This window comes from Triturus cristatus, chromosome 12, assembly GCF_964204655.1.
Source record: "Triturus cristatus chromosome 12, aTriCri1.1, whole genome shotgun sequence".
Classification (NCBI taxonomy): Eukaryota; Metazoa; Chordata; class Amphibia; order Caudata; family Salamandridae; genus Triturus; species Triturus cristatus.
The window spans coordinates 762,628,020-762,650,022 of record NC_140595.1 but is presented as its reverse complement, the minus strand read 5'-3'; the positions used below and the strand labels follow the sequence as shown (position 1 = coordinate 762,650,022).

Below are 22,003 nucleotides of genomic sequence, written 5' to 3'. Positions count from 1 at the left end.
AAAACCTGCCAGGAGATTAAGTTTTGCTGTAAAGTGTTTTTGGACACAGAGAAATGAGCAAGGTTGAGAATTGATGGGAATTAGACATGCACATAGTCAAGGGCACTACCAGAACATTCCTTTGCACAAGCTTCAAATATGGGAATTAGACATGCACATAGTCAAGGGCACTACCAGAACATTCCTTTGCACAAGCTTCAAATACAGACTTTACTCCTTAATGCCAAGGTGCTATACAGAGCAATGTTCTACATGTGTGTGAATGGTTACAGTTCCCCACCCAGAAAGCCGAACTGTCCCATGGATCTCTTTCTCACAGCAGAATGCATACACTTCCTCAAGAGGTAGCAGAAACCAATCTTATCTCAAAACCCAGAGCAGCTGATTCAGAAATATGCAATGGAAGCTAGATTCTGCTTCAGGGAGATTTTTTTTCCACCAACATTAACAATTCCACTTACATCATCAAAATCAATGAACGAGTGTCAGCAGAGCTTAAGACTTATTAGAATTCTAATAATGGGCAGAACTGAGACAGAATCGGGTGCATGCCCCTGGCTCTTCCAAATCCTGTACCTGCACCAGAGCTATTACTTTCTTGTGTTGGAGAAGTAAAATTACCCCAACTGAGAAGGCTAGCTTGAGCGTCTAAACCATGCATGTTGCTTACATATGACTCACTTGGCACTTCAAGGCAGCTATCATTATATCTCATCAACAAGAATGCATTAGCTAAATCTGTAAGGGAATTACCCTCTTCATGTGATTAGAAAGTGTGATGATTGGGTTATAGGGTGTGAGTTCTAGGAGAAGAGTAGTTGCTTGCACCGAGCTGCATGACTGCGCAATCCTTGGGAAGTTGGTATATACACTACAAAGGTGAATAGTTGACATACTATCCATTGGAGGATGACTACTTAATCCAAGGGAACATTGTTTAGAATCCATTAGGGCATACATGTGATATCTGTGGCTGGAATCCCCCTATTATAGCAGCCTGTGTCTCCCTTTTCTGCACACTAGATTCACAATTTCTTCATGTTTCTTCACGTAGTGGTTTGCAGCTCTAGGTACTACCAGGTCATGTAATTTCCCATGCACATAATTGCAGACACAAACGTATAAATCAAAGTAAATGCACTTTTACTTCTAAAATGGTTAGCCCTTCTGGGTTTGCCAATACATATTTCTATTTGGCGACGCCAGGTTGAACCAACTGGATTACCAACCACAGTTTTGTTTTACACTTTCAACTCTCCCAAAAGGATTGCAAAATAAACTGGGAAAAAATGTTCAAAGAATGCCTTTGCTCTTAATCTGAAATATAGCAATTTCAAGAGATGGGGCAAGAACAATTGTTCAAGAAAGCCTTTGCTCTTAATCTTAAATATAGTAACCGGAATTGATAGGGGCAAGAACAAGTCTTGGTCCATATGAACCTGCCCGCTATACCCTGAAAAAGAATACCTTGAGCTTTTAAACTTCTCAGATTGTTGTAATATCCTTGGTTGTTCTGGGCAGAACCATCTAGGTCTTGTGAGTACTTAACCAAGTTACAGATTCTTGCACTGTTGATATAGAAAAGTCATTTAGTGAATTACATAATTAATGTGAAGTGAAAGATTGGAATGCAGGTTGAGTTCTGAAGAAATATGGAACAATTCCTCTCAATGTATTGGAGGTGATTTGGATACTAACTGAATACATTTATTTTGTTGTTAAACAATAATCTTTCTGTATTATCCTTACTTCTGTTAGTAGCTTGATTTGACATGTGGCTAGTATGGTGTTCTCCAGTGATGTTGTTAAACACGTGAAAGGTGTTTTTTTTAAAGACATTTACCTTGCAATTGCAAGTTTTTCTGTTATTGTAATACTGACAATTTATTGGGTTGCCGGGTTAGATAAAGAGCCGCACTTCCATATAACTAAGTTTGACTGGGGTTAAAGTATAGGTTAATGCCAAGTGAAGTGGCTGCAAGATCTAGTGAAATTGCATGTCTAACTAATTGGTTCCACTATTGAATATCGACTACAGAAATTTCTAACAACATTATCGGAGTTAGTCAGTTACAACACTTTATTTCACCAGTACAAAAAATCAGCATAAAAAGTATACTAGATACAATAAAAAGCAGAAGAGGCGATAAACAATCATAAAAAAGACATAGAAGTATATATTACAATGATATCGCCTATGCTTAACATTGAAATACACATTCATTAAAATGAATCAATGAGAACGTGTCAATTAAAATCTCATTACACTTTCACACATCACAAATCCCGCTTCCTTCTTTGTAGAGCACTCCAAAGAAATGAGGCCAGGCAATAAAAGGTGAAGGGGTCTGGTAATAACTTTAAAAAGTATAAGGCTAGGCGTCATTGTTGGAAATTAAGAGGTGACATTCGTTGAGCAATATATTTTTTCATTTTCTGTCTATACAGACGAGGGGTAAGGGCATCCTTAGAGTAAGTGTTGGAAGGATAACCCAGCGTAAAATGGACGTAATTCAATCGGAACCTCTTTAAAAGTTATCTATGCTGGGGATGCGTTGCAAAAGGTAGATATACGAATAATCAATTGTGCTAATAGATATTATTATTTATTGCTTTTGTGTGATTAGACTCCCATCTTACTCTAATATGTTGCTCCAGCAGTAAAGCGTTCAATTTAGATCTTGAAACAGTTGTGCATGAGATTGGATCGTCACAAAGTCTGGGCACACCAATGGAATACAAACTACTCTTAAGAAATTGAAGTCACTTTACTTTAGTTAAACCATCAAGCTTTAGGGAATCTCTCATGATTTCATGTGTTAATTTTAGCTCTTCTCTTCTCCACACTGAATGCCACACAAGAGGTTGTGCCGAGCGGATCTGATCTGTAATAAAGGGAACATCCAGTTCAAGATGGCAATTGTGAAAGGAATAGGATTGGAGAACACCTACCAATCATTTCCAAAAGCAGTCCGCATTTCTTTGTAAAGCGTTTATGCTAGTCGTTCCCCACACAGCTGCCCCATAGGTGGCAACTGATATTATTTGGCTTCATATATCTTTTTGATTGGGTGCATTTGTTTGGATCCAAGCTTTTTCATAAACCTAGATAGAGCTCCTATACTTCTTTCCATCAGTATCCCCCTAATGAGAACCATATTTTGCCATGTATTTTTGGAATCAAATAGTACCCCCATGTAGCAAAAGGTATTCACTGTCTCCAGTTTCCTCCCTTCGATATGCCACCTCAGGAATTTGTTTGGTCTCTCTCCTGCCACAAGTACAAAGGATTTAGACTTGTTTACTCTAAGATTTAGGTTTTTCATAAATCTAGTGTAAGTGCCAGTCCATGCCAGCAGCACTGCGTTGTCTGCATAAAGCAATAGGGACACCGGACTAATATTGACAGTGGGTGTATCTTCCACCCCATTCAGGTATAATGAAAATTGGAAAGGGGCGAGAACGCATCCTTGCCATAAAACACACATGGTGCCAAAATGTTTAGTGCATTCTCCCTCCTTCCCATTAGTGAACACCAGCCATGGCAGCAGTGTACATCTCCCAGATGAAAATGAAATATCGGCATCTCTACACCCATTCCGTTATAGCCCATAGTTTCACATGGGCCAGGCAGTCAAAGGCGGCCGACAAATCCATAAAGGACACGTATAAATGGCTTCTTTTGACTGCTGTGTATTTGACGATTAGCAGGTTTAGATTGAGGCACTGATCAATCATCCCTTTTCCCTTTCTGAAACTGTACTGTGTTTGGCATAAGGTATTTATTTCCTGAGCCCAAGCCTCAAGTCTGTTCAAAAGTATGCGACCCATTAGTTTTGCTGTACTGTCAAATAATGATATTGGCCTGTAGTTTTTGGGTGAGGCCTTATCCCCCTTTTTATGAATCAGAATAATGACTGACTTTTTCCAAGAGTGGGGACCGCTGTTTTAGCTATGACATTAAAAACATTAGTAAGAAGCGGGCCCATATCTCTTAATTGGTTAAAAAGAAATCCATTGGTACCCTATCATGGCCAGGTGCCCTGGATGTATTACAGTGATTCAAAGCGGTTTTCATTTCATCAAGATAAAAGACTAAGTTGGTTTTGGGTGGGAATGCTAACAGTTCAGATAGGGATGTGGATCCTCCCCAGGGAGCCCAAAAACCTTTTGAGGTGAGACACCCAAACCTCGTTGGTAACGTATGTGTGGGCAGTGATCTATAATTCATCTTTGAGAACTGGAGCATTAATTATGAGCTAGAAGTCCCTGCTGTTCTTTAGGACTGACACTTGTTTAAGTTTTTTTCCAGGCTTCCTCATTCAAAGCCCTTGTCCTGTTATCTCTGGCTGCTTTATATATGCAAGGCGAAGCAGTTTTGCCAACTCAACGTCTCTTGGCTTTTCTCTCAGCGCAGAATGGATATTCTTAAGGGTCTTAGAATAGGCATCATCAAACCAGCGTGCTACTCCCGGCGCTTTACAAGTGCAGGGACTGAGTAAATTGCTGTGAATTTTGGCAAAGATTTGTTCAAATGCTGTTGGAGTTTCTGTGAGTGATGGGCAGGATCCAAGCAAACTAGAATTTACAGGGCCTTCTTGGCGACAGTATTAGATGTAAACTTCACCTTGTCAATTTTGCCCCATTTCAGAATTATCCCATTCTTCCTTGTAATTAAAGCTATGGAAATAGTTTTCCTGGGGCAATGTACTAGGGCCCCGGAAACTTTTGCAAGTGATCGCTGCGTGGTCACTAAATGCATAAAATTCGGTCTCAGTGTGAACAACCTGATTAACTAAGGCTTCGGAGACGAAGTCAAAATATAGACAACAATAATACAAAACCCCTAAACTAATAATAAAAGCAACAAAAAATACTGTATCCAAAATATCATCCTACAGAAATATCTAATGTTAAAACTTGTGTAATGAAAAAATGTAGGCTACAATAATAATGTCTTTTAAAAGTCACATTAAAAACAGCAAACATATCGAAAATAATTGGAAGAGTTTATATAGAAAATACATTTTTAGATGTAAAAATATTTAAAATTAGTCTGACATTTAAAAAGTTGCCATATAAGTTAAAATATATTTTATTTAAATTTGATGAATTTTATTGATTAATTAATCTTCAAAATATACTTTACATTACAATTATTCACATACACACCTGCTAGAGTAAAATGCTTTATTTACAAAACATGGATCAATTTAAAAGGATAAAGCAACTTTTTTTAAATGTAAATTTATCATAACATGAAGTTACAATAAAATATTTTTTTCTATTTTAAATGTTAAAATTGTGAAATAAATAATTACATATAAAGCTATCACTAAATAGAACAACTTTAATACCTTTAAATGTTTAAAAATTAACTTACATTTGTGGGGTGAATCATATGTACTATTCTCACTGCAACACAAATAACATTAGAGAAAATGTAGATGGGGAGGGTCAGATTTTCTATTGCCACTCAAAGCTAAGCAAAACTGGGAAACGTTTTGGAATTGGGGGTGGAGGGAGTCATATAAACTATTCACACTCCAAAGTGAGCAACATTGAAGGAAAGGATTAAAAGCTGGGTAGGTCAGATTTTATTATTCCCACTCCAAATTAAACTAAATTGACAAACGTGCTGGGCTCTGGAGGTGTCAGGTTTACTATTTCAATTACAAAGGAAGCAACATTGGGTACAATGTTGGAAGGACTACTGAAAACTAAGTAATATTAAGGTAATATTAAGGTAAGTATTTGATGCCGCTGGGCAAAAGACTTACTATACCACTCCGAATGAACCAATATAAGGGAATGTGTTGGATACTGGGGTTGGGGAGGGACAGATTTACTTTTCCCAATACAAATAAAGCAACACTGGTATAAGGGTTGGACACTGGGGAGTTCTGAGTTACTATTTCCATTTTAAGCAACATTGGGGAAAGTGTTGAAAACTGAAGGGGTCTGATTTACTATTCCAATGTGAAACTAAGCAACATTGTGGAAAAAGTAGGACTTTGCGAGTTTCATATTTACCATTCCCACTCCAAACTATGCAACATTGGGTCAGATTTACTAATCTCACTCCAAACTAAAAGATAAGTAGGTGGCAGAAATACTATTGCCACTCCAAATTGGGCATAATAACTATAAAATCAAAAATATCAGAACTTTGTTACCTATTAAAAATATAACTATTCCAAAAATGAAACATACAAGTAATACAAATATAAAAATTATTAAATATTATCATTTCTGACCTTTATAAATTTAGAATAACACAATAGGTGAGGCAATTCGAGGCATTTAAAAAAATAATAAATATTTTGAAAAACCAAATACAAACTTTTCAACAAAAGAAGTTTCTTAAATTAACTAAAAAAGTAAATATTTTGTACCAAAAACGTTCTCAAATATTTAATTTAAGAACATTTTAAAACTTTACCAATCAAAACTCCTATAGAACCCAACAACCCAAAACAAAGACCAAAATAATATATATTTAAATTAAAAACTACAAAATAACCTTTCAAATGCAAGTAACTTCAAACATATTAAAATATTACATAAATATCAAATATATTCGATTAAAAATCACCCCATTAAAACACAACAATTTAAAACTAAACAACATTTAAAAAGTGAATGATAAAATAAATTACACATTAGCAAAAAATATAAACTTGGTATTTCAAAAACCAATATTACATTTAATGATATTTAATACTTCTATATTATTGAAAAAAGAAAAAGAATATATTTCAAAAAAGAAAAAAAATATACTTAACATTGAAATTCAAATGTTGATATTATGGTACCCTCAAAATCATGAGTAAGTACCATTGATATTCTCTCACCAATATTAAGGATGCACGCCAATGAGACAAGACTATCAAAGTTGCATATATTTTTATTTTGACAGTATTCTGACTCTCCTTTGTTAAAAAAGAAATAATATTCCAGCATTACTCTCGATGAAAACAGGAGGGCTTTCCGTGTTTGGCTTTGCAGACAACTGGTCTTAAGGGTAGAGTTCTTTCTATATTTTTGTTCATACCTCATGGATGGAGGACTGTATGGGCCGCTGACTTTATGATGTATCACAGTCTATGGTTATATGTTTTAAAGCAGATACTAGACTGTGTACTACTTTCTTTGTAATTTTGATGAAGAAAGTACATTGAACTGGATGAATATTAATATTTCTGCCAACGCACTATGTGATTCAATACTGGTAGTATGTTGGACTGATTGGTCTACTCGAATGTTGGAATTAACATTTTTGATTCCACATCCATGAAAATGATCCCTTGCACCGATCCTCATTAGTTCTAACAGTTTCTGTTGCTATGCTTGTCACTAGCAATGAGAAAATGTTACCACAATTACAACTATAATACACAATTTACATTAGCTACCAATAATGTCCTAAATCAAATCTCTATATTATGTCTCATGTGCAAAGCCATGCTCCAGAACAATTCTACTACATAGCTAAGCTATTCACCATTTTGGGTGGCCAAAGAAGACAAAAAAGCCAAAGTTTTCTACAGATTAAAGCAGTAAGATTTCAAAACTCATTTGCCCAGTACAATTGTATATGCTGGTACTGTAGATACTTATCAGAAATCTCTGCCTCTTGACATTAGAACCCCTTCAACCCACCCTACCTACCACAACGAAAGGGTTAGAAAATCACTGTTCAGTATCTTCTTGAATTAATGTGTGGCTCCTCACTGCACAAAGGTGATATCTTTTCAGACTTATTTTAATGTTTATCATGTTTATTGTGATTTTTCTAAATGAGTTCTCTATAAAGCACCCGAAAACTATATGTGGTATAGGAGCACTATTTATAACTGTTAACTAACTATAAATGAATACATGACTTGAACGAGTGCTTCATTATTTTGAGTTCACTCTATTTTATATTTATTTTCTATAGTGACATAGTGCAATGATGAATGAAGAGAATAACTCGGATGTCTCAAAGTTTTTCAAAGCTTTTTCCTACCTGTGTGTTTCCTAAAGCCCATTGGACAGCGCTGACATTAATGATAAGAGTCTTCCCTGGAGGAGCACTGTAATCATAGGTTCCCACCTTCACATGTCTGATATTGCCATCAGGACCCTGCTGCCAGTTCACAATATCGTACCATGCTGGAGGGTTGCCATTTTCATCAAAGAATGTCTCTTTGTCCTCATTTTGCAAGTGTACATTTTTAAGGTAATGGATTAGCTGTGGAAAGGAGAAAATCACTTTAGTAACTCACAGATGTTCTATTGCTTCTTTAAATATTTGTGCTCATGAATCTCCCTGCCCCTTTGATTGTGATTTAGAAAGGTAATTCAAGCTATCAAAAGTAAACTAGTATTGCTAAATGTATCAATCATGCTTGGTAGCTTTCTTATATGTAAAGCTTTAAGGCTCTTCAGTATATATAGACAAAGGGGCCGATTCCGATCCTGTATTTTTTATTCCCGTACGACCTGTATCCGTAAATTTTTCCATACGAATCGTACAAGTCCCGTCCGACCCATGAAGTACGATTCGTATGTGAAAAATACATATGGATCTGCCCTATCTGTACGAATCAGATCGGGAAAAGTAGTACGAGACGGACCCGGACACTTTTCTGTACGAAGCCTAAAAATACAGTCCGACCGAACAAGTACGATCCGGACTGCCTTTCCGATTTACGAATTGTACGGAAAACGTCCCGTACACGGGGAATGACTTTACCCGCTACGAAGCGAACTTTGTACGACTCTTATCCCTGGAAAAGTTGTTCCCGGGTACTTGTCGTACAGGCCCCCCATGCATATGTACGCACCTTACAACAACAGCTCATATGTACGCACCTTACATACGCAATGTTGGTGGACGCACCGTACATACGCAATGTTGTTGTACGCATCAATGTTGATGTACACACCCTACATACGCAATGTCGGTGTACGCACCGTACATATGCAATGTCAGTGTACGCACCATACATACGCAATGCCGGTGTACGCACTGTACATACGCAATGTTGTTGTACGCACCAATGTTGATGTATGCACCCTACATACGCAATGTCGGTGTGCGCACCGTACATACACAATGTTGGTGTACGCACCGTACATACGCACTGTCGGTGTACGCACCGTACATACGCAATGTTGTTGTATGCACCAATGTTGATGTACGCAGCCTACATACGTAATGTCGGTGTACACACCGTACATACGCAATGTCGGTGTACGCACCGTACAAATGCAATGTCGGTGTACGCACCGTACATACACAACGCATGGAGGTGTGTGCCTGTACGACTCGTACCCCTGTACCGTAGTGAACCACGGACACTGTAAAACAGCACAAGGAGGGGCTATTTGACTCTCACAACACCACAAAACACATCTACACTGCACAAAAAATGGAAAGGACTGACCGGGCCACATCCAAACAGGCAAACAGAGGGGCAAACTCAAAACCACGCCTTATAACACACCCACCAAAAATTCAAACTGAGGCCCACCCACAAATGGACCAATAAAAAGGGCCCACACACACAAACCATGAGCCTTTGCAACATACTCACTGCAGCTAGAGAGCACACACCAACAACTGCACCCATCCACCTTAACATATACACCTTCACACAACCTCCTTCACACATACCCCCTCTTCACATCCAGACCCACACCTTCACATTCAGACCCACACACCCACAACCATCCACACCCTCACCCCACACCATGCCCACAGACAAGAATCCAAAGTTCACAAGGGAGGAGCTGGAGATCCTTGTCAATGAAGTCATCAGAGTCGAGCCACAGCTGTTTTGAACATTGGTCAGACAGACCAGCATAGCCGAAAAATCACGCCTGTGGCAGAGGATCATCGATAGGGTGAATGCTGTTGCACCCATCAGAAGGACCAGGACTGAATGCCAAGCCAGGTGGTACGGTCTGCGGAGGGCGGTCAAGCGAAAAATGAATGACGACTACGCCCAGAGCAAAATCACTGGAGGTGGTGGGCCCCGCAGACCAGAACATTTCCATCCCTGGAAGGAGAAGGTGAGGGCCATGCTTCCGCCGGTGGGAGTACATGGACTTCAAGGAGTTCCAGAGCCTGGTGAGTACACAAACAACTTACGTAACATGGGGGTAATGGCATCCACACCCCAACTACACCAAATGCACGCAACTACACCCGAGCCCCCACCGGCCAGGACCACAGTAAAAAACAACACTAATGCCAATAACATGTGTATCCCCCATTGAGAAAGCAAGGCTATGCTATGTCCCATGCTACACGAAGCACCAACCCAAGAAAGGATGTCCTGTATGCTGGGAGGGTGGGTGTCACAAAACGCATCGTTAAATTCCAAATCAGACACAATTGCCCTCATCCCATATGGCCCAGCTACATACCCATGCACCATGCGCAATGCACAGGGATTGGGAAAGTACTGACAAGATAGCTCACACTTGGCCCAGGTGTAGGCAGCCCAAGGCCCTCCTGTGACCAGTGCAAACACAAACACCAAGACAACAAGGTCAGATATCTAGGACAGGAACTCACACTCACTGTCATGGCAGCATGCTCCATGGGGGGACAGCTACATCACCTGGGAGCCCCAGTGCCAAATCACACTACACCCACCAGCAGGCCCTGTCACACACACCCCTTACACAAGCTGACACCCCCAGGACAGGTAATGGATTTACAAACTGTCACAATGGACATGCAACACAACAAGACCAATACATAGCCGAAGAAGCATCCAAGCCACAAATCTACATGTCAAAGACTCAGGAGAACATATCAATCTGTCCCCCGCAACATACCCATCCACAAGTGAACATTGAGGAGAATGCTAGGCACATACAACTACCTGGAGGAACAGTGCCAACTTGAATGTGTATGAAACATGGATGTTGCATGAAACAGCATTAACACTGTCTGTCTCTCACACACAGGGCAACGTGATGAATCTCCCCACAACAATGGGGGTGAAGAATCACAGTCCCAGGCTCGGGAGGAACCTGATCCCACTGGCAGCAACACCTCTCAACACTCCGTGGATGACCCCAACCGACCTGGACCCTCTGCTGTCCAAGCCCCTGCAGCATATGGTTCAGGAACATCTGTGCCAAACACCACCCCATTCCTGCCACATCCCAGGAGACACCGAGGAGCCCTGCCCGCAGTGAACAACTGAGCCAGTCTGACCATGAGGGACAAGGTGCGCCTGGCACCCAGGAGGAGGCAGACAACACCGCCACTGCCATCCCTCAGGGGTCCCGTAGACCCAATGTGCCCACAACGGCAGTCCAGGCTCGTGTGGGCAGGGGTGGTGGGAGTGGAGACGGTGGAGGTGAGAACCTGACCAGCCAGCTGAAGGGACCGGTATGTCACATATAGAGGACATCATGGACGCATACCGACGTGACACCAGGGAGGTCAGCCAGGTAGTGGTGGCCCTCACAGAGATAAAGGGGACCATCACAGAGATGAAGAGCCAGCAGGCCGAGCAACACACCAGTCAACAAGAACACCAAGGATGGATGGAGGCAAGACAGGTTGAGCTCCTGGCGGTGCAAAGGGGCATAAGCCATTTACTCCGTCGGATTGCCAACAACATGGGCAACCCTCCCTGTGCCACCAGGCGAAGACCAGCACTAGCCAGAGGGAGGAAGGAGGAGGAGGATTCGTCTGCTGGAGAATCCCAAGCATCGTCAAGGCCTGCATCTGAGGGTCCCACGAGGAAGGTAGGTCGTCCACGGAAAAGACCGTGAGAGGCAGCGGCCCATCCACATCTCCCAGGTCACCTGGCCTGGCACCTGGCCTTCATGTGCGACAGCATCACCTCATTGACTGACATCATCTGCCACATGGACTTGCTGGTCACAGTCTGAACAATGATGCCAAAACTGTGGGCTGGACTCTGATGATTTCAAATGCCAAGGATCCCATCTCCCCCTGTGAACTTTGGATTCTATGGTCCCTGTATTGCACCTTTTTCTGTGCACAAATCACGCCCCAGACCTATAATAAAAAAAAGAATATTTGTAATTTTATGTTGCAGTCATTTAGCATGAGTCCATAACATACGTGTGGGGATATGTCAAAGTATGCCTGAGTGTGGAACTAACTCCAGCCATCTAGACGCTTGGATCTGAGTCCGGTCGAGGACACACATGGGTCACAATGTATCACCAAATATAGACATGGAGCCCAATACTCATTCGTGATGGCCTCAAGCTGCTGAGGGGGGGCTTTCAATACTGCTCAGACAGACCAATTTGTAAGAGTATCATGAAGGTGTAGAGGTCATGGGTCATGTTGAGGTGCCCGGGGAGGGAGTCCCAGACCAGTTTGGCGAGGTGGGAGAACTATCTCCTGCATGCAGTTTTCCTGTGGATGTGATGAATGGTGGCCAGGGCAAGGTGGGCTGCACGGAGTTGGGCCAACGGGGTGTCGGATGACACACATCCAAGGTCGGTTTTGGGTCTGGGGTTGTGGACTGCCTCCTGAGTGTGTTTGAGGAGTCTGAAGGTGATCCTGCAGCACACAGTGAGCCATTGTACCTATCTCAGGTGGATGGTGATGTGGCTGGGGCGGGGTATGTTGAAGATGAGGTGTGCGGATGCACCCTGGATGGGGAAAGTCCTCATGCAGTTTTGCTGTAGTCCCTCCGTAGAGGGCGGTGCTGTAGTTGACCCGGCTGGTGTCGTGGACCTGGGGTACGGTCTGTCTTGCCTTGGAGTGGATATATCTGTGGATCATTTGCAGCATGTGGAGGGTGTTGCAGCATGAGGTACAGATGGTGGTGAGTTGCATGGTAATTGTGAGCCATGAGTCCATGATGAACACCAGCTTGCGTGCGTGGCCACTGGGTGCTGGTGCGGTTCCCAGGCCGGTGTGACACAAGGAGTCGACCCAGCCGTAAGGGGACAATCCTCAGATGATGACCTCAGCCCTGTCCAAGTCCAGCCTCAGGTGGCTGATGTATAGCCCTTTGTCAATGGATCTCATGCCTTCTTGAAGGTAGGATCTGGCAATGGCTGGGTCTTTTTTGAGGTTGAGGAGCAGCTGGGTGTCAATGGCATACGAGATGATGATGAGGTCGTGTGCACATTTGATGGTGGAGAGGGGGTCATGGAGACATTGAAGATCGTCACGCTGAGAGATGAGCCCTGGGGCATGTGCCAGATGACCTCAGTGTACTACATGCTGCAGGGTGGAGGCAGACTCCCTGGGCCTTGCTGGTGAGCTACTTTCTGATTTAATCCTGGGCCCTCCTCTGGATACCAGTGTTGGAGATGTGTGAGCTGACAGTGTGTTAGCACATGGTGTAGAATGCCGTTGAGAGGTCTAGGGGGTGGGCTCACCATTGTTGAGCAGGGCAAAGTAGTCGTTGGTGGTGGCAATGATGACAGTTGCAGTGGTGTGATTACTGTGGAAGATGGTCTGGTGCCGGTTTCCTGGAGCTGGTTGCGTGGAGGAAATTTGTCAGTTGCTTGTTTAGTGTCTTCCTGATGACATTTGCTGGGTAGGGAAGCAGGATGATGTACCAGGAGATCCTGCGGTACTGCCGTCCGTTGGTTAAGAATGGCCTGGGGCTCTGCATGCCTCCTGCACCCATGGAATGTGGCAAACAGGTGGAGAAGTGTGGCTCAATGGTTAGAGCCGCAGACCCTGATGCAGAGGTCTGGCCCGGGACCAGGGTTCAATTCCCCGCCTCGGCGGGTCTTGGGCTCAAAAAATTCCTCGGACCTGATAATTCTCGCCTCGGTGCCTATTCCAATCATGGAGTCCCACTCTGCAACTCTGGGCAATAGCTTGCATAATCTCCACAACGGCCCCCACAACGCTAAAGGATGCCTGGCCTCCACCTTGGGGGTGCCCAGGAGTGGACGCCTCACAGGGAAAGCCAGGATGGGTTCCACAGCGGTATTCGTACAAGCGCCTTGAGACCCTTGCGGGTGAGTAGTGCGCTATACAAGTATCAATTTACAATTTTACAATTTACAATTTAAACTCAAAGGAGACATTCATGACGCGCTGGACGTGGGCTTCAAGGGTGGGGAATGATGTGGTTGAGATGTTGTGTGGGAAGGGGCCTGATGGAGAGCCAGAGTGGATGGTGCACATGAGCCAGGTTGTGTACTTGCTGCTGACAGGAGTCCAGAACCTGAGGGGGGTTTGTCCTGCGGATAATAGTGCTGTCTGCCTCTGTGTGCCAAGGCTGTTGTGTATGGCCATGAGCAGTGGTACAAAGTTGCAAGGGATGTGATCTGCCTTGTAAGGGTGGGGTGTCTTGGATGGAGATCTGCTGTCAGTTCACTCACAATGCTGATGAGCTCCTTGATGTTGTGTGTTTTGGTGTCTCGGCACTATCTGAAGGATCTCCACTTGTCCTTGCTGATGATATGGTGATGTGTGTATGTGGCGTTTTCCAGGGCTGTAAGGTAAATGATGGCTCTTTGTGTTGCAAGGTTTGCACAAGAGTCCGGCTAGGTCTGTAGGAGTCCAGTAGGTCTGCCTTGTCCCAGGTGCCTTAACTGTCGTCGTGCTTCACAGGAAAGTCCGTCAATGTGGCAAGATTGTTGGATCAGTTGCTGATCCAGTGCGTGAAGTTGCAGGGTGTGGCAGTGGTGTTGTTTCGAGTGTCCCACACAGCTTGTCTGTGGTGACTTACATCAAGCATCTTTGGGGGATCGTTAGTGGGGTGTGGACAAGTGTTTTGTTTTGTCGGAGACGTGGATTCAAATGTTGATGGACCAATGATGGATGGTGGTGTGGTTCTCCTCCAGCAAGAAGTTACTGGCCCCCAGCCACATGTAGCCTGTGGAGGTGAGGGTGTGCGTGCAGATGTACGTGTTGATGGCTTAGCGGAATTGTGGATGTAGGCCTGGAGATCTGTAGATGAGTGTTACTCTGAGGGTTGCCAGGGAGTTGCTGCAAACCCGGATTTGTGACTCTGAGGGTGTACTTGTGAAGAAATTGCAATTCATCCTCCGGGATTCTTGTTGCCGTCCCTGCGGGTGATCTTGTATCCGTCTGAGATGGCAATGAAGACGTCATGTGCTGAGGATGCTTTTGTCTAGGTTACTGTCATGAAGGTGAAGTCTGGGGCTGTAGTGTTGAGGAGGTAACAGAGTCCAATGGCGTGCTGGTGGATGGAGCGTGTGTGGAGTAGGAGGCACATTACCTGGTTGTTCGGACAGGGTCTGGTAGGCTGGGCAGCGCTGTGTAGGCAGTTGGAGTAGCACACTCAGCATGCGAAGGTGTTGTGTGTGTTTTTAGGGGTTGCCTGATAGCAGGACGATGATTGTCACGAGGACATAGCTTGGAGAGTGGCTGCAGCATGAGCCTGTTGTGTGACGTGGGTCATGCAAAGACTAGAGGGTCTTGCACTGTGCATGTTGCAGGTGCAGACGGTCCTGCCTTTGGCACGGCGCTGGGGCTACAGTGGCACAGAAAAGCTGCTGGTTGCATTTCTAATGGGTGGAGGGGGAAGGGCTGAGCATGTTTGAGGCGTGAGTGTTGTAGAATCAGGGCACTCGGAGTGTCAGGGCCGCAGGTGAGGCAGCAGCAGGCGGAAGGGGTTAGAAATTATGCAACAATTAGCACACAAAGACAAGGATGTCTGCAAGGCACAGTGCAACAGGTGTATGTAAAGGAAGGAGTGTCAGGTCACTCATGGGTTACTCCGAGAAAATGTCTGAACAATCACCATGAATTACAGCCACTGTATCAGGCAACAAAATGCAGAGATGCGCAAAAGAGACACACCATCAGCAGGCATTCACGTTCCGATGTGGGGAGCAACCTGCACAAATACATACACAACCAGGTACATCATGCACAATAGAGATCATTAGCCATAAAGCCCTGCATGCATGTTGCCAAAGTACACATACACTCATATGCTCAATCTTTGACAATTATGCCATAGATGATGCATGCAAACTGGCAAGAGATCTGCAGTGACAGAGATGAGGCACTTTGGATTGTGCTGAACACCTTTATTCCACATACACACACAAAAGGATATGCATCCGTATTAACAGACTCACAGGTCAGTTGACAGAACATGTGGGACATACGCTGGACACCCCCTTCACAACATGGATGATGTAAATCCCAATGAACTGGCACACAAGATAAGGGGATCAGCCAAACACATCCTGCTGCACACGGAGAGGCTGCAATTCCCCATGGAGCCTGTTGTTGTGATATCCCCCTCTATGTCCACCCGTAGCATCTGCAATGTTTCAGAGCCAATATTCACACACATTGATGCCTTCATCAGACGCCATACTCCACTACAGATGACTGTCAATAAGGGTGACTATCATGTCATGGGAGTGATGTTACATGTTCTATGCTCCATGGTGAGAAGACATGTATGCATGGTACCACAACATTCACAGAAGCAGTCACCACACATTACCAACCCGTACCACCACCAAAAAGCCTTGCTGCAATCCTTACCCATACTGACATTTCAACATGTCCGTGCATGGAACGTTGATTCAGCACACGTTGCAATCGTCACGAGGAATAGCAGGAGGACAACGATGACACGAGCAGACAACAGGCGCTAAATACCTGGGAATGACAGACACACGAGAAGTCACCTAAAACAATTCTCACCGCACACATGGACATTTCTAAAACATGAACAATGTTGAACACATGTAAATTGCAAAGAAAGTCTCTCCGCAAAATTGTGTTGCATGACATCATCACTCGAGTGACACATCAGAACACACATCCAAGTCACTTTGCATTCAGTCAGCTGGACACACACATTGCAACACATGCCACTCAATGCTACAAGCTTCCACACTCATACCCAGTGACTCACCATTATGAGAAGAAGTTGCGTATGAGCTGACTCCGGATATCATCCCCCTCCTCCTCCTCCTCATCACTAGCCTCGTAATCAAGCCCTTGATTCTCCACGGGTGGATGCTCCTGCTCATCCGGATCCAGGATGAGTGGCACTGCCTTCTCAACTGCAATGTTGTGCAGCATGCAGCACATGATGAAGATTTGGCAGACCTTCTCCGGGGCATAAGGAAGGGAGCCGTCTGTCTTGTCCAGGCACCGGAATCGGCTCTTCAGTAGTCCAAACGTCCTCTCAATCATTCGCCTGATCTGCCTGTGTACATTGTTGTACCGGTGATCTGCAGCTGTTCTTGGGTTGCGGAGAGCTGTCATCAGCCATGGCATGTTGGGATAGCCAGAGTCCCCTACATGGAAACATCATGTAAAGAAGTGGGTCAGGAGATGCCGTAAGAGACAAAGATACCGCAAGACATAGGACAAAAAGAGTATACCCACCAACAAGACATGCTCGTTTGTTGTGCAGCCGCAGCATCATTTGTGGCACCCTGCTACGCCTCATGATGTAGGCATCATGTGCTGATCCTGGAAAACGTGCACAGACATGGGAAATCAGCATTTTAGCAAGACACACCACAAGGGCATTTATCCAATGGTAATGTTTGCGGTTGCGATAGGCTTGTTCCTGTGCCTGTGGTGGTACAAAAACCACATGTGTACCTTCAATGGACCCAATTACATAGGGCATCCCACCCAGGGCATAGAAATCACCCTTGACATTTGTCAACTCCTCCGGGATTCTTGTTGCCGTCCCTGCGGGTGATCTTGTATCCGTCTGAGATGGCAATGAAGACGTCATGTGCTGAGGATGCTTTTGTCTAGGTTACTGTCATGAAGGTGAAGTCTGGGGCTGTAGTGTTGAGGAGGTAACAGAGTCCAATGGCGTGCTGGTGGATGGAGCGTGTGTGGAGTAGGAGGCACATTACCTGGTTGTTCGGACAGGGTCTGGTAGGCTGGGCAGCGCTGTGTAGGCAGTTGGAGTAGCACACTCAGCATGCGAAGGTGTTGTGTGTGTTTTTAGGGGTTGCCTGATAGCAGGACGATGATTGTCACGAGGACATAGCTTGGAGAGTGGCTGCAGCATGAGCCTGTTGTGTGACGTGGGTCATGCAAAGACTAGAGGGTCTTGCACTGTGCATGTTGCAGGTGCAGACGGTCCTGCCTTTGGCACGGCGCTGGGGCTACAGTGGCACAGAAAAGCTGCTGGTTGCATTTCTAATGGGTGGAGGGGGAAGGGCTGAGCATGTTTGAGGCGTGAGTGTTGTAGAATCAGGGCACTCGGAGTGTCAGGGCCGCAGGTGAGGCAGCAGCAGGCGGAAGGGGTTAGAAATTATGCAACAATTAGCACACAAAGACAAGGATGTCTGCAAGGCACAGTGCAACAGGTGTATGTAAAGGAAGGAGTGTCAGGTCACTCATGGGTTACTCCGAGAAAATGTCTGAACAATCACCATGAATTACAGCCACTGTATCAGGCAACAAAATGCAGAGATGCGCAAAAGAGACACACCATCAGCAGGCATTCACGTTCCGATGTGGGGAGCAACCTGCACAAATACATACACAACCAGGTACATCATGCACAATAGAGATCATTAGCCATAAAGCCCTGCATGCATGTTGCCAAAGTACACATACACTCATATGCTCAATCTTTGACAATTATGCCATAGATGATGCATGCAAACTGGCAAGAGATCTGCAGTGACAGAGATGAGGCACTTTGGATTGTGCTGAACACCTTTATTCCACATACACACACAAAAGGATATGCATCCGTATTAACAGACTCACAGGTCAGTTGACAGAACATGTGGGACATACGCTGGACACCCCCTTCACAACATGGATGATGTAAATCCCAATGAACTGGCACACAAGATAAGGGGATCAGCCAAACACATCCTGCTGCACACGGAGAGGCTGCAATTCCCCATGGAGCCTGTTGTTGTGATATCCCCCTCTATGTCCACCCGTAGCATCTGCAATGTTTCAGAGCCAATATTCACACACATTGATGCCTTCATCAGACGCCATACTCCACTACAGATGACTGTCAATAAGGGTGACTATCATGTCATGGGAGTGATGTTACATGTTCTATGCTCCATGGTGAGAAGACATGTATGCATGGTACCACAACATTCACAGAAGCAGTCACCACACATTACCAACCCGTACCACCACCAAAAAGCCTTGCTGCAATCCTTACCCATACTGACATTTCAACATGTCCGTGCATGGAACGTTGATTCAGCACACGTTGCAATCGTCACGAGGAATAGCAGGAGGACAACGATGACACGAGCAGACAACAGGCGCTAAATACCTGGGAATGACAGACACACGAGAAGTCACCTAAAACAATTCTCACCGCACACATGGACATTTCTAAAACATGAACAATGTTGAACACATGTAAATTGCAAAGAAAGTCTCTCCGCAAAATTGTGTTGCATGACATCATCACTCGAGTGACACATCAGAACACACATCCAAGTCACTTTGCATTCAGTCAGCTGGACACACACATTGCAACACATGCCACTCAATGCTACAAGCTTCCACACTCATACCCAGTGACTCACCATTATGAGAAGAAGTTGCGTATGAGCTGACTCCGGATATCATCCCCCTCCTCCTCCTCCTCATCACTAGCCTCGTAATCAAGCCCTTGATTCTCCACGGGTGGATGCTCCTGCTCATCCGGATCCAGGATGAGTGGCACTGCCTTCTCAACTGCAATGTTGTGCAGCATGCAGCACATGATGAAGATTTGGCAGACCTTCTCCGGGGCATAAGGAAGGGAGCCGTCTGTCTTGTCCAGGCACCGGAATCGGCTCTTCAGTAGTCCAAACGTCCTCTCAATCATTCGCCTGATCTGCCTGTGTACATTGTTGTACCGGTGATCTGCAGCTGTTCTTGGGTTGCGGAGAGCTGTCATCAGCCATGGCATGTTGGGATAGCCAGAGTCCCCTACATGGAAACATCATGTAAAGAAGTGGGTCAGGAGATGCCGTAAGAGACAAAGATACCGCAAGACATAGGACAAAAAGAGTATACCCACCAACAAGACATGCTCGTTTGTTGTGCAGCCGCAGCATCATTTGTGGCACCCTGCTACGCCTCATGATGTAGGCATCATGTGCTGATCCTGGAAAACGTGCACAGACATGGGAAATCAGCATTTTAGCAAGACACACCACAAGGGCATTTATCCAATGGTAATGTTTGCGGTTGCGATAGGCTTGTTCCTGTGCCTGTGGTGGTACAAAAACCACATGTGTACCTTCAATGGACCCAATTACATAGGGCATCCCACCCAGGGCATAGAAATCACCCTTGACATTTGTCAACTCCTCTGGAGTAGGAAATTTGATGAATTCATCAAGGTGCTACAACATGGCTGCTAAAATATCACGCAGGACACGGCTGAACATAGTCTGTGACATCCCTCCCACATCTGCTATGGTCAATTGAAACGTACCTGTGGCAAAAAAATGTAAGGCTGCCATCACCTTCATCTTGGGGGTCAGCGCAGTAGGATACCTGTGTTGCGGATGGAGGTGTGGGGCCAGCTTGTCTGTCAAGTCCTCAATCAACTGTTGAGTGAATCTGTAACGGCGGATGCAGGCCCGTTCCCTCATGGCAGCCAAGTCTGGCATTAGTCTTGGAACAGGTGGTGCCCTGCAAAACATAGTTTGGAAGAATGAAGATTGAGAGTCGGCCAACATCAATCTAAATCAACAGAGCACATGCTACACTGCTAATACACATCAGGTAACTATGGAGTTGGGTGTGTGCAATATATACAGGACACATATGCCAGCATGCTTGCACTCCTACAAAAAGCCTGATACACCTGTTGATTGTCAAGTCTACATGACATGCCCTGAAATGATTAGGTGGACAGTCTGAGTGAACAGCCAGAGATATCACCGGAGTGGCACACAACCACATAGCTGCATTGGAAGGATGTCATCTCATCCAGACAGCTGACTGCAAGGCACACGCACAGGTCACATGGAATGTCAAATGTACATATCAAACACAGTGCGATGAAGGGGTACATGTGACAACACAAAGACACAGCCATTGAGACAACGCACACATGTATGACTGGAAAAATATGATGTCCGATGCACACAGACCCTACAGCTGTGGGAATCCAAATGTGGCTTGGTGTGCGTAGATGTGTTCCATGCCCATCTCCACACAGACCCCTGTTGGATGCACCAACAGCAGTTGCAGTTGACGGGACACTGACATCAAGCTCATGGGAACACATGACACACACCTGACATAGTCCCAAAGGGGCACGCTGATCATGACAGATCAGTTAATAGAGTGTCCCTGTCCCTTGCATCAGGAGACAGGTGCAGGTGTTGATGACTGTGCCACCCACTGCTGCTGTGCATGACACAGTTGCACTACAGACACACATGTGGCAAGTGTCAAGGTGATGTGTGCCACATAGTGCCCCATCACACATGACATGTGTCCACAGGTCATAACACATCAATTGTGCAACTAGATGAGATGACCTGTGCAATATCACTGGCTAACACACCTAGGGCCTGCACATGAAAGTATGCAATGACAAGTACATGATGGACATCCATGTGAGACTTGTAGCCCTCCATTCCTGGGATGTGTATGCCTGTATTACCATTGTAATAGTGTGAAATGCGTAGCCATACGTGTACTACCAGTGCGTACACGTACGTGTACTACCTTAGTACACGTATGTGTACGCACTGGTAGTACACGTACGTGTACTAAGGTAGTACACATATGTGTACGCACTAGTTGTACATGTACGTGTACTAAGGTAGTACACGTATGTGTACTACCAGTACTACCAGTGCGTACACGTATGTGTACTACCAGTGCATACACGTACGTGTACTACCAGTGCATACACGTACGTGTACTAAGGTAGTACACAAATGTGTATGCACTGGTAGTACACATACGTGTATGCACTGGTAGTACACGTACGTGTACGCACTAGTTGTACACATACGTGTACTACCTTAGTACACGTACGTGTACTACCAGTGCGTACACATACGTGTACTACCTTAGTACACG

At 44.7% G+C, this 22,003-nt stretch overlaps 1 protein-coding gene across 1 annotated transcript in view; it reads right to left on the bottom strand.

Annotated features, from left to right (window-relative positions):
- Positions 1 to 22,003, bottom strand: part of LOC146782749 (extracellular calcium-sensing receptor-like) — a 66,828-nt gene that overhangs the window by 11,051 nt on the left and 33,774 nt on the right. The window contains exon 3 of the mRNA XM_085637226.1: positions 8,012 to 8,236. Coding sequence (XP_085493352.1) covers positions 8,012 to 8,236 — 225 coding nt within the window. The remainder of the gene's footprint in view (positions 1 to 8,011; positions 8,237 to 22,003) is intronic.